The sequence below is a fragment of the Neoarius graeffei genome, chromosome 16, assembly GCF_027579695.1.
Source record: "Neoarius graeffei isolate fNeoGra1 chromosome 16, fNeoGra1.pri, whole genome shotgun sequence".
Lineage (NCBI taxonomy): Eukaryota > Metazoa > Chordata > Actinopteri > Siluriformes > Ariidae > Neoarius > Neoarius graeffei.
In genome coordinates this window covers 37,396,044-37,410,645 of record NC_083584.1, presented here as the reverse complement: position 1 = coordinate 37,410,645, position 14,602 = coordinate 37,396,044, and the positions used below count along the sequence as shown (strand labels likewise).

The window sequence follows — 14,602 nt, the reverse complement described above, 5'->3', positions numbered from 1 at the left end:
GCAGAGTTTGTATGCTCTCCTTGTGTCTGTGTGGGCGTGCTTTGGTTTCCCCCACATTCTTGGCTCCCTCACATAATTGGCTGCTCTAAATTGCCCATAGGTGTGAATGGTTGTTTCCCAAGCCCAGAAATGGGAGAGTTGTGGCAGGAAGGGCATTTGGTGTAAAACTGCTCCAATTAATATGACATGTGGATCAACATGGTTCACATGGACCCTGAACTGGCAACAGTGCTGGACAAGGAGGAAGAACAAGAAGGGTTGGTGACCACTGCTCTAAACATATAGTTTATTGACAACTGCTAATATTTCAGGAGAATTTTTCCAAATATTAGAAACGTGTTAAGACTTAAAAATCACATCCATCCATTATCTGTAGCCACTTATCCTGTTCTACAGTGTTGCAGGCAAGCTGGAGCCTATCCCAGCTGACGATGGGTGAGAGGCAGGGTACACCCTGGACAAGTTGCCAGGTCATCGTAGGGCTGACACAGAGACACAAACAACTATTCACATTCACACCTATGGTCAATTTAGAGCCACCAATTAGCCTAACCTGCATGTCTTTGGGGGAAACTGGAGCATCCATCCATTATCTGTAGCCGCTTATCCTGTTCTACAGAGTCGCAGGTAAGCTGGAGTCTATTCCAGCTGACTATGGGCGAGAGGCGGGGTACACCCTGGACAAGTCGCCAGGTTATCGCAGGGCTGACACAGAGACAAACAACCATTCACACTCACATTCACACCTATGGTCAATTTAGAGTCACCAATTAACCTAACCTGCATGTCTTTGGACTGTGGGGGAAACCGGAGCACCCGGAGGAAACCCGCACAGACACGGGGAGAACATGCAAACTCCACACAGAAAGGCCCTCGCCGGCTGCTGGGCTTGAACCCAGGACCTTCTTGCTGTGAGGTGACAATGCTAACCACTACACCACCATGCCGACCCGTAAAACAAAATACATATGTTAATCCAATATTGCTGACAAAGGAATGCAGGTGCAAAATGACCTTTTCGCATCTAGCATTAAGAGCAAAATTAGTACACCGCACAAGATGACACAAAAGATGCAGGCTGCATTAACAAGGGTTCTGCTTGTAGTAAGTAGCTTTGAAAATGCATCAATGTGGTCTAACAAAATCTCATCTCATCTCATCTCATCTCATTATCTCTAGCCACTTTATCCTGTTCTACAGGGTCGCAGGCAAGCTGGAGCCTATCCCAGCTGACTACGGGCGAAAGGCAGGGTACACCCTGGACAAGTCGCCAGGTCATCACAGGGCTGACACAGACAACCATTCACACTCACATTCACACCTACGGTCAATTTAGAGTCACCAGTTAACCTAACCTGCATGTCTTTGGACTGTGGGGGAAACCGGAGCACCCGGAGGAAACCCACGCGGACACGGGGAGAACATGCAAACTCCGCACAGAAAGGCCCTCGTCGGCGACGGGGCTCGAACCCGGACCTTCTTGCTGTGAGGCGACAGCGCTAACCACTAGACCACTGTGCTGCCCTTAAAAAAAAAATCACATTTAAGTGTAAAATGACTAAAAAAGTCAACAGTAAGCCTAGTTAACAAGCTAACCTATCAGTCTTGAGGCTCCAGCACCAGTCTGATGTAGCCAGTAGGGGGAGCAGTTGGGTTCGTGTATAAACCCGGTCTATTGCCGATTATGTGTTTAATGCAACTCAAGGCATCTCTCAGGGAGCCACCCAAAAGCCAATGGAGAGAGTGTCTATGCCCGCGATTTGTAAACCTATAGAGCCTACCAGACAGTCTGGAGACGGAGCGGCTCACGACGGCGAATAGAGGCGTTATAACGCTCCTCATCTTCGAGAGCACTCAGAGAAAGACAACAAAAGAGGAACAATAAAACAAATAGCACTGTTCAGGTTTATATCAACCAAGCGGGATCAGTGCAGGAAATAAAGTCTTACACTTCACCTTCACTATGAAGAAGAGCCATCTGGTTAAAAGGGTAAGATTTTGAACAAATCTACAGTATTATTTCACTGCAGAAGGCTTAATGTGGAATTAGGGCATGGGATATATCAGTGTGTGTGTGTGTGTGTGTGTTCTGTCCTACAATACTGAGATGCTGTTTATTTTAATTCTAGGTTGATATCACTGGGTTTGATCCCTTTGTCTTGCCTTATCTAAAACCTTTTCATATATGCTTTACCCTCATTTCTATAGCACATAAAGTTTACATATTTATTGTAATCGATAACTGAGTATTTAATTTAATTGTCCATGACCTTAAAGTTAATTTAAAGCAGCTATGTGTTGTTCAGTGCAATGTTTTCAGCAGCACCATAGGCTATTTCTGTGTATGTGGGTTTACTGGAGAATTGGAGCGTCTTTGTGTAAAATAGTTTCCCCTAGCACTTTAATCCCTCTGTTATGTAATATAAGCCCGGCTTCTTTCTCTCTTTCTCTCTCTCTCTCTAACAGGGTGTTCAGGATGCTGCGCCGCTGTCCTCACAGCCAGACAAAGTGGGTTGGATCCGCAAGTTCTGTGGCAAAGGCATTTTCAGAGAAATCTGGAGAAATCGTTTTGTGATGCTGAAGGGTGACCATCTGTATATTTTCGAAAAAGAGGTGAGTCTGAATTTCCCTGTTCTCCCCTTTCCCATCTTCTTGTCAGTCCAGACCAGTTATGAGCCCCCTACATCTAGGGGTTTTATAAGTAGTTAGTTTCGCCATTCTTTCTGCTTTGATGTCCCAGAGGTTTGTGTTTATTGCAAATTGCCACTTAAAATGTATCTGCCCCTAGAATTGGCCACATACCAGAATTTGGTTTGTACAGTAAAACTTAATAAGCCTGTGGCTTTATTTGATAAATTGACACATAATCTTACTGTACTACACATTTCATATTCGATGGATTAAACATTCCAGTTAAATCTTTGGAAAACAGTCTGGTGATTATGATTTTGGGTGTCACAGTGGTGCACTGAGTAGAGTTGCGGCTCACAGATCCAGAGTCTCTGGTTCAGATGTGAGCACAGATTGCTGTCTGTGTGCAGTTCCTGTTCATGTTTTCCAAGTAGCGTTCCTCTGGATTCTGTGGTTTTCTCCCACCTCTATAAAAGCATGCCAGTAGGTGGATCTGCTATTCTAACTTGCTCCAAAGTGTGAATGAGTGTGTGAATGTGTGTGCATGGTCTTCTGTGATGGACTGGCATTCCATTCAGAGTGTGTTTCCGCCTTGTGCCCGGTGTTTCCAGGATCGGACTCACCTCCACCCTGACCAGTGATTGCTGAAGATTAAGTTGCTTAACGTTCCAGCTTATTATTAAGTTATTCACCTTATTCTGTGACTACTATTAAATGTATGCATGTGTTATACTGTACATAACACAGTAGCAATATGAAAAAAAACCCTCAGCTTGCATCCTGTACTATGTTTAATTAGAGACACATATTTATAATCATGTATAAATAGTATTTGTGAGATATTTTCAATATATTTTAAGTGATTTATAGTACTACATTTCTATCAGTTGAATCAGACCGAACATTTCGCTTAAAACATCGAATAATAGTCAACTATACTACAGTTATTAATGGAAATAACGAAATAAACAATGCATGTTCAAACTGAAAATGAGTTTCTTTGTTATTAGCGTTATAAAGTGTAAGAAACAGTTCTTATAATGCATCTGATAATGCATTTGCATACATTATTATAACAATGTGTTGAATGCATTTTTGCCTCATGAATTCAAATATGTTTCGAACATACAGTATTTGTAGTATGTTACATACATATCTTTCATAGAAAGTGTTACCAGGATGATGCAAATGATGGTAATTTGCACAGAAGTGCAGCAGCTAGATCATAGCCTGAAGCGTGACTAATTTTGCAGCTCTACTTTGGGAGACAGCACATTGGATTGTTCCAATATAAGTAGACCCTCTACAGCTGTCCTTTCCTCATTTCAGTCTGGAACATGCCTTTATTCTTATGATGACTGCAGTTGCATTTTAAAATGCTTCTGCATGACTTAGTCCTTACAAGTTCAGCTGCAGCCTTTTGGATTAGGTACAATTGGGAGTACTCACTTCAGGAGCTCAAAGACGCAGCTGCACCCCTTTTTTTTGTGCCGAAAGATCCCCAAAGCTCTGAATGCAAGACCAAGCCATACACACATGCACACTTTACACATTTACAACACTGAGCTCTTATCTAACTGCAAATACTCTCTTCATTCCAGTGTCGAAGTGAAAGGATGGTTAACAGCACACTGATAATCCTATAATTAAAATTCTACAGCTAGTCATTTTTGTGCTGTATGTGGTAGAGGAAATGGTTTGCTCCCATTGAGTCAAATGGAAGTAACTCTATGATGTTATCATTGCTCATTTCATTATTAAGCAAATTGAAAAAATAAGCCAGAATAAAGAGAGGACAAACCATTTATGTTATTATGGGAGCTGCTGTGATAGTTTGCAGCTTGGGATTTTCACTCTTAGAGCAAGAGCACAGGATGTGCACTATGTGAGGAGAAGCTGATTTGTGCAATCTAATTATCTTTGTTTATTTATTTTTTCCGATTAGGCTTTGTAAAAATGAACTTGGCAAGCACAAACTGGCTAAGGAAAAGGAAGCTGTTCAGCTCTTTTGTTTGAAATCCAGAAATTGTCTTAGTCGTGGTTAAACTGTGGTTATATTGGTGTGGGAAAACGATATAAACAATACTGCAGGTGTTATTTCTTTCTCTTTCACCTCCTATATATCAATTTTTACATGAGGACATCTTAAAACTCAAATGACTGTAATATACCTGCCTTACAGTGGCATAAATTGTGTATAAGCTTTATATTACCTTTCATTAGTACCATCTCAGCACTCAAGGACCGAGAGATTTTTTCTTTTCCAGCAGCAGAGTGTCAGTCGGTTGCATCATGCTGCTGGTGCTGGCTGTCTCAGGTGCCTGGGGGTGAAATGTACAGGGCTCTGGATCTCCTGTCTGAGTGATAGAATACATTAAATGTTACTATATTTGCTACAGGCTTGTGCTTGCCAACATGATATCAGTGCAAGTAACTAAATTATATATATTCTGATTAATAGGTACAGAGGAAATGTTAAACACCATCTAATTCTTTGAAAAGGGGGGCACTCTTTTTACTTAATTGATGTGCCGAGTAAGATTTGACCTATAAAGCCCCATCTCAGAGCCCCACCATTTCTATCAGCTATTTAATAAATATTAATCTTCATAAAGTCTTCGTTCACTCAATTCCATATATTTTAAATTCCATTGAAATACGAATGGGGCAGCATGGTGGTGTAGTGGTTAGCACTGTCGCCTCACAGCAAGAAGGTCCTGGGTTCGAGCCCAGCGGCCAACAGGGGCTTTTCTGTGTGGCGTTTACATGTTCTCCCCGTGTCTGCGTGGGTTTCCTCCGGGTGCTCGGGTTTCCCCCACAGTCTAAAGACATGCAGGATAGATTAATTGGTGACTCTAAATTGACTGTAGGTGTGAATGTGAGTGTGAATGGTTGTTTGTCTCTGTGTCAGCCCTGTGATGACCTGGCGACTTGTCCAGGGTGTACCCCGCCTCTTGCCCATAGTCAGCTGGGATAGGCTCCAGCTTGCCTGCAACCCTGTAGAACAGGATAAGCGGCTACAGATAATGGATGGATGAAATACGAATGACTTCCTTTGACTGAAAAACAATTTTAAACAGATATAAGTAGAAGTTCTTTCTAGATGTTGCAAAATCATGGGGCCACCTGCTCATTAGAGCTATTATTGCACAGAGTGGTCAAAAATGGGAACAAGTGCTAATAGAGGCCCACTGGGGCATGAACCACACTGCCCCTTGCTCAAAGGAGAAGCAGAGGACAGGATAGTTAATGACAGAGTTGCCAGGGTGGGCTACTTTTAGAAATACCCAGTGGCCAAGAACTTGTTTTATAGCAAATAAACAGAATTTAAAATAATAATTCTCTGCAAACAACACTTACAAGTTAACGTATAAGAGCATACAGTGTGTCTATGATGTACAGAACCTTTTCTACTGAAATTATAGTGAAGTATGGCATGGATTATATCCATTCCCACTGATAAACTGTATATTGTTATATACTGACTATATATGTTGTCAACTATTAAAATTATGTTTTAATGTTTATTAAAGCTATGTTTTTATTAATAGTGTCCTGCTTCACCAAAATCTGTGGTCACAAGCGATGTAGGTGATGGCAGGCTTATGTATTATTGACATGCTGATAGAATATAGAAGGCTCATGTTAAGCATCAGGGATTCTTATATGTAGTGAAGGCTGTTTATATGGAATCAGTTCTAGTTTAAGTGACATTTTTATTTTTGCACAACTGAATTCTACACAACTTGTTATATTATTCACATCTTTTTGTTCTTTAATCTTTTAAAATGTTATTTTTGTTATTTTTAGGCTAATGTTATTTTTAGGTCACCCTCCGTTTAATTAGCAAACAAATAGATTTCAATATAGGAGGTATGTTAAGTAATGCTTAATGTTATGCTTGAAGTAATCTCAATGATGACTACATGAGTGTCAGGATAATACAGTACGTTATGTCAATTCTGGCCTTTTCAAAAGCTTTGAGTAGAAATGTATCACACAATCTGCACCACACAGCAGTAGGAGTGTGTCATTTATGCATGAGACATATTATTTGTAGTATAAAACATTATCTAATGTAACCATTGCAGTAGCAGTGTAATTACTCATACAGTGAATCATGACCTTTCACTTTGCGTTATGCTCATTTATTTATATATTTATTATGAGGAGGCATCAGTTTAAGAGATTTTATAAATCCCTTTTCCACCTTTAATTCCAGCCTGGCTCATTCAGGGGGTTTAAATAAATAAATAGATAGATAAATAAAAAAACCTCTCGACATGTACTTGCGGGGTACTTGGTTTATATTGACTACAGCTTGGAACCAAACTAATAGGAATGTGTTTTATTGCTCCCCTGTGAAGACTTTCAGCACAGGCTGTGTGTACATAATCCCACTGCTTTGGTCTGTAAGAGTTTTAAATAAATAGTTAGAGTGGCCACACTTGAAACCCTGTGCCTTTGTTTCCTGGGCTGTGCTCCAAAAATCATTAGTGCACTGTACTGCTGTCATTAAAATAAAAAAAAATAAAACCCTGTATCAAATTTACTCTAAAAGGTTTATTTTTTAAATGCAGCATTACTGTTTTGTTGACAGTGAGGAAACCAATGTACATTGAGGGGAAATAAATATTCTTGAAATGTGGTCTTCAATTCCATGAGGTTACAAGGACTCTTCTGATGGACTCATAATTTTAAAATCCTCCCAAATTATTAATAGGATACAAATCAGGAGAGTGGCTAGACCATGTCACTGGCTTCTTTAATTATTATCTGTATGCCTGGGGTCATTGTCTCCATCTTCTTTCCAGATTCAGTTTCTTGGCCAATGAGATAAAATTCTCCTTTACTGTCCAGTACATCGCTCCATTCATGTTTCCTTCAGTGATGTATAATGCACCAGTACCCTTTGCAGAGAAGTGCTATGTACAGTATTCTTTGGATAATAATCACAATCCTTCTTTCTCCAAACATGCCTACTTCTGATTTGTCTACAGTAAATGCTTTTTTCAGCAGAGGAAGTTTGTAAGAACGCAAATGATTGAGGTGCACTTCATTGTTTATTGTTCTCTGTGTAACTACTAAATCTGGAAACATTACGTAGTGATTCTTAGTCTCTTAAAAATCTTCCTTATATTTTAATCCCTGCAAAACCAGTGCAAGAAAAGCCCATAACAGGACAGTTTAGAGGGCGGCACGGTGGTGTAGTGGTTAGCACTGTCACCTCACAGCAAGAAGGTCCGGGTTCGAGCCCCGTGGCCGGCGAGGGCCTTTCTGTGCGGAGTTTGCATGTTCTCCCCGTGTCCGCGTGGGTTTCCTCCGGGTGCTCCGGTTTCCCCCACAGTCCAAAGACATGCAGGTTAGGTTAACTGGTGACTCTAAATTGACCGTAGGTGTGAATGTGAGTGTGAATGGTTGTCTGTGTCTATGTGTCAGCCCTGTGATGACCTGGCGACTTGTCCAGGGTGTACCCCGCCTTTCGCCCGTAGTCAGCTGGGATAGGCTCCAGCTTGCCTGCGACCCTGTAGAACAGGATAAAGCGGCTAGAGATAATGAGATGAGATGAGATGAGATGAGATGAGGACAGTTTAGAATGTGTCTGCTTTTCTCCTAATGTTTTTCGTTCTTAACTGCAATCCCTACTGTTGGTATGAGATTGGTTGTTTAGCAGTTTATTTTTAGAGGTGGTTAATCCTGGTCCCCTCTCCGAAACATGCTGGCCTAACAGCATGGGAGTGAAATATTGATGTGATAGAGAGAACCCTAGCATCCTCCTCCAGGGAATGTTTGCCCCATAAAATCATTACCCCCGACTTTCTCTGTGATTGTGAATGTACCCTCACGTTTTAACTATGTGAGGCCAGTTGAGTTGAAGTAGGAGGAATGAGGTTATGCGCATAGTATTAGACATATGTAGATTTTCTAGAAAAAAAATATGTAGAATTTTGTCTATATTTTTGATAATAGTGTATACCCGCTGTGTGTATTTTATTATGTGTAAGATACAGATTTTTATACAGATGGTGCAGTTAGTGTCCATGCTGTCTGATATGATAGTCCATCAACTCTGACCACTTTGATCTCTTGGCCCATAGCTGCTTACTGATTCCTTTGTTGCTCCTTTCTGTTGCTATGGTGAATGCTTAGTAACCATACAGAATTCAGAGTCTGTACGCTGTAGCTGCCAGTTTATCATCTTTCTATGGTCACTGCAATAACACTGATATATAGAGGTGAGTTTGATAGCTTTTATTCCAGATGATTTCTATCTCTGTCTCACAGTGAATCCTTGTAAGCTTCACCATAGTCCTCTGGGACTTGTAGTCTCCCAGAGGAGATATTGCGTCGGGCCCCTTGCTCAGACTCAATATATATATCCATTTTTTTTTTCCACCCAGCCAGCTTTAATGAGGTTTGACTTGTGTTTAAATGAGGCATTTTCACAGCCATCTTACAGGCAGAATAATAGGAAGAGCTAAACCTACTGGGAACAGCACTCGCCTTTGTCTGAATCACAGTATCCACTCTAAAGCTTTGGTGTTTTACACTGAATTCAAAACTGAAAGTTGAAAAGATTTTAAAAATGAGAAATGAATATGTAGTTTGAATAAATAGTTGTTTAATCTACAGAAAACGGTTTACAACTTTATAAATTTATAATGCAATTTGCTACTATTAAAATGTTAAGATGCTATTACTATTAAAATGTTATTTTAATAATAATTTTTTTTTTACAGATTTAAAAATTAGCCCTGTGATGACCTGGCGACTTGTCCAGGGTGTACCCCGCCTTTCGCCCGTAGTCAGCTGGGATAGGCTCCAGCTTGCCTGCAACCCTGTAGAAGGATAAAGCGGCTAGAGATAATGAGATGAGATGAGATGAGATTTAAAAATTTGCATCTGTCTCTCTGACTGTGACAAATATTCTTTAATAACTTGCATTCCCTCGTTGTTTTTATAAATGCATTTTAGCTCTGGTATCTTTCTGGATCCTCTCAGTGTCTCATAATATTCATCTCATCCCCCACACATTATTCCTGTTGTATCGTTGAGGTTCCATTGTCATTTTGTAAAGATGTTGGAATACAGTTTTTTCAAGATAAATTGTAAAATAGAGGTTTATTTCCATTTTATCCATATATTTTCCATTTGTGTTGGTGAGGCCTGAGCTTTGAGTCCTCATTGTCACAGCATGTGCTTAATGATAACAGAGATCAGTAATTATCCCTGTCCCTTGGGCTGAAGTCGATGTGGCCTGCTGTGCCCCACTGTCAGCAGCACAGTCACCATGTGAAAAGGACACAGATGGCTGTCAATTATTCGACACATGAGAAACAACTTGTACCCTTCTATGTGGTTGAGTGGGCTATTTATGCTCACAGTCTATACTCCCCCCCCCCCCCCCCCCCCCATACCTCCTTGCAGATGAGGAATAACGGTAAAACACATGAAGTGTTTGACCTGGCTGAGTACGAGCGATCGGAAGAGGTGCGCAAAGCCAAGAGTCACAGCAAGAAGAACCACAGCAAGTTCACTCTGTTGCGTTACCGACAGCCTGGGGCCTGTGTGAGTACACACACACACACACACACACACACACACACACACACACACACACACACACACACTCTGTGGTGAAGTAAATAACAGGTTAGTGAGGAGAAACTAGAGTATCCCAGTTGTAGGGTTACAACCACCTGTACCATCAATATCAGTTAGTTACATTAAACTTTAAAGGGTAGACAGATGTGCTGAATATCTGTCTGTTCAGTAAACTTCTTGCTTATTTATTTCTGATCCACCAAAAAATTTTAAGTTATGGTCATTACAATTAACCAAGACAGACAAGAATATACCCTGGAATTAAAAATGTTCCACCTGCAGGCAGCTCATTAAAATTCACTTGATTTTTCAATATCTTCTGTTGACGTAAACATACATTTCTCAATGCATCAAAGGCATCTTCTTCTGGAGAAGACACAATACATAATGAACTGTAATTCAGCTCCAGTCACACTTTATTGCTCCTTACCACATTGTATTGCTCTGTCACAACAACAAACCCTCAACCTGAAATATGTCAGCGTGTGTCAGTGTATTGTCAGTCACTTGGCTCTGAGTCAGTTTATTGTCTGAAGATTCAGCGTGTAGAATTACATCTCACAAAATCGCACAGTGCTACTATTTTTTGGATTGTTTTCCATTAAATTTATCCTTTTTGTAATGAAAAGATTATAAGCAAATTATGTATTTTAATCTGCTTTTCACTTGTACACCAAATTTTATGGATATGTTGCGGTTGTTGTTGATTATGTTGTGTAGTTGAAATTGCGTTGTTGGTTATGTTGTGCCTAATTTAATGAAACTCACAGCTGCCTGTCTCGAACATTGAGGGGGCGAGAGCGTGAGTGTGTTAGGCTTCGCTTCTATAAGTGTAACTCCAGGCAATGCTTATATTTCCTTTCTTTTGTCTTCCCAATTTATACTTCCTTCAGCACTGCTAAGAACTTATTAAATAAACATGACTGTACTTGACAGATGTTACAGAGAAATACATATATTTATAGTAAACTTGTTTCAACCGAACCACATTGTCTATAAATGTTCTCTTTTTTTGTGTTTTCATTAGACTCCCAATCTTGTGTTCTTGGCTGTTAGTCCAGAGGAAAAGGAGTCTTGGATCAATGTTCTGAACACAGCCATTACAAGAGCCAAGAACCGCATTCTGGATGAGGTAAGCTTTTAAACCTTAAAAAAAAAAATTCCCTCTGGTGTTCTTTGTTTCTGGCTATTTTATTTTTTATATATTTGTTCCCATAATTGTTCGTTGGTCACATGTTCCCACTTCCACCCATTCACTCCAGTGTCTGCTTTTCTCTTTTATTTTTTTCCTTACAGGATTTGTCCATATTAATTAATGCTCCCAGTGCCCAGCTTTCTCCCCAATTAATTTTTTTTAATTTTTTTATTTTTTGCATTATTGCTGATCTGGATAGATAGCTTTATGTTTGTAACAATTTTAGAATAAAGCACTATAGCTGATGATTTTTTTTTTTTTTTTACAAACTGTCATTACTGTCCCTGCGGTGGATGTTTCCTTGAAACTCATTTTAGCTAAGCTTCATTATCATAATCATAGCCTACGTAAAAGATGGCTGCTTTGACAAGCAGAAATCAGATGAGGCCAGTTTAATGAAATGGTAAGCAAATTTTTCCATCTAATTTTAGAAAAAAAGTTGTTATACATTACATCATGTTTTGTAATATCTTTTACGAGTAGTTCCCAATTTATATGAGAAGCTAAGAAAAACTGCTGAGATGACACTCAGATGTTAGCTGTGAACCTTGAAATCACAGTGCTGTTAACGCTTCACTTTCTGTGAAAATGTGAACAGTGAAAGCACTTCATATGTGAATTTGTACGATCTGTGAATTAATCAACTCCTGTGTAGAACACATTGTATGGAAGGATCTGTGAGTTTGCTATGTCGTCTACAGAATGATCATGTACAATTAATTAGCACTTAGAACCAAATTTAGCCCACTGCATCATAGGTTGTCTTGTCAATAATTAACCAAAAGGTGCATGTTAAAATGAAGCACATCTGGCTGAAAATAGCTAACTTTTTGACTAAGATTCTTCACTGCTTAACTAGAACTTCACTTGTTTTTTTGTCTTTGCAGGTTACAATTGAGGAGGACAACCTGTTGTCTCATCCAACACGTGACCGCGCCAAGATCCCACTTGGGCGCCGCTTGCCCACCCGGGGTCATCTTATGGCTGTGGTGGGCGGCTTTCAGTATTGATTTGACCTCAGTCAGAATTCAGTTAATCAGAGAGCTCAGTAATGATACCTTTACTCAAGGCTTTCTGGTATAAATTAGAGGAGATTTATATATTGGTATATAGCCATTATATAAGAAAATATGGTATTTTAATTTAAAAAATGTTTAAACTTGTTCCTGTCCTTGTGATACTTCAGTGATTGTGAGGATGATGTCACTGATTCCTCCACAGGCCTCGACCTCTTCAGATGGGATGCTGACTCTTGACCTTGTGCATGAGGAGGACACTGGCATGCTGGAATATGATCATGCTGTGTGGGTAAAGGACCACCGGGGAAACCTTGACTTGCTGGCCCCTGCACGAAAGCGTGCTGGCACTGATGCCTCCAGACCCCGAGAGACCCTTGTGGAGAGCAGAGTAAAGACCAGCAGCCTGCCCCGTGAGAGTGAACTTTCCTGGAGCCACCAGAGCCAGACTCAAACCCCCCAGCAAGAGAAGGATCATGCAGCCCTGGGAAGAAGTCACTGTGGCTCACTAGACAACACCATGAGCCACCTTCAAGACCTAATCACCCAACGGCTACAGAGGACCCAGGAACTACTGGTGGAGATACAGGGGCAGGAACCCCAAAGAGGACAAATGGGTTGCTACCCCCATCTAAGGGGCATAGACTCCCCATGGCTGTGCCATTTAAAGGGCTCAGATTCCCCCCAATCTAAGAGTTCCAGCTCCCGCAGCTCATCTCATGGAAAAAGCACAGACTCTCCCTCCCGAATTAAAGCCAAAGATTCTCCCAGCTCTAAAATAAAGGAATCACCTCGTGTCAAAAGGAAGGATTCCCCTCATTCAAAGTCCTCAAAGTCACCTCACTCCAAGGACCAGTTCCATTCAAAGAGTGTTGATTCACCTGATTCAAAGGCTTCCTGCTCACCCAGTACAAAATGCATTGATCTGACCCATATCAAGGGTTCAGAGTCACCCATTTCTGCTGGCAACAATTCACCCTATTCAAAGACTGTTGACTCACCCAGTTTGTGGCTTTTGAGTTCGCCCCATTGTAAAAGGATGAAGGACATGGACACATTTCCTGAGTTGCTGGACTGGGAGAGCAGGAGGGCAGCGACTGAACAGTTGCTACATGAAGCAATCTTGTCATGGGAGGAAGCAAGGGACGTTCTGGCCGAGGTGAAGGAGCTCCAGGCTAGGCAGAAGCAAGCAGAGCAGAACCAAACTCCAGCCCCTTCAACACTCTCACAGGATAACAAGCAGGGAACCACCTGACACCTCCACATTTAGTCATGGTGATGTAAACTAGTAGAACTCTTCTAAATAAATGACATGAGCGAGCACAATAAATACTGTACATGAATTGCACTGGGAACATTTTGTTTATATTTTCGTACTCTTAATTCTCTCATACCCCATTGTTGATGATATTCATTCTTAATATTCCCTTCAACACCTCAGGCCCTTGTCTTTGCACTGGAAGTTTTTGCTGTAAATTTTACTGTAAGTTGTACCCTTCTTTTAAATAATGTAAAGGTTCATTTCAATCTTAAACTATTATCAGTATACTTCATGAATTTGTGTTATATTGTTTACAGTTGGAGTCCATGTGAAATCTGTTTATAGCAGTTTTAGATATGATGTGACTATGATGCAAATACACAAGACACAGATAAAGACCTGTGGTCATGTTGTCATACATGCCTTTTCGGAGACCTTTTGACCAAAATGTGCATTCTTATTTCATTATAATCTTTCTATTAAATGAGAGAACTTTAGCACTTCAAAAATAAAATCCCAGTTTATCTCAAAGAATCATTGCATTGTAATATCTTATGTTAATTCAAAGCTTATTAAAAGACCAACACATCAGCCAACCTAGCTAATCACACTGTTACTGCTTTTTCAGTATTAACATAAAATTGAAAGTTCATGGGCTCACTTCCACCTCCATGTTCAGTGGTCTTTTAACGTCTTGAATAATGATAGTGATTTGCTTCATGAAAGCATGTTGATCAATGGCATCTTTGTGAGATGCAGAAGCTACTTATTAATTTCATTTGATTCTTGAGAGGGAGTGTAATTAGAGGGTTTTAATTGCAGTGAATGTAAAGGGTTAAAGTAGGGTCAGCTGGATGTAGAGCTGCTTGCCCTTCAGTACTATTGCTCTTTCAA

General features: G+C 40.4%; 1 protein-coding gene across 1 annotated transcript; it reads left to right on the top strand.

The window, feature by feature from the left end:
- The first annotated feature begins 1,708 nt into the window (after nt 1-1,708).
- Nucleotides 1,709-14,242, top strand: plekho1a (pleckstrin homology domain containing, family O member 1a). The gene is made up of 6 exons (XM_060942079.1): nt 1,709-1,990; nt 2,467-2,613; nt 10,060-10,200; nt 11,264-11,368; nt 12,319-12,420; nt 12,653-14,242. The coding sequence occupies exons 1-6, from the start codon at nt 1,964-1,966 to the stop codon at nt 13,700-13,702; spliced, it is 1,572 nt and encodes a 523-aa protein (XP_060798062.1). The 5' UTR covers nt 1,709-1,963; the 3' UTR covers nt 13,703-14,242.
- The last annotated feature ends 360 nt before the right edge of the window (nt 14,243-14,602 follow it).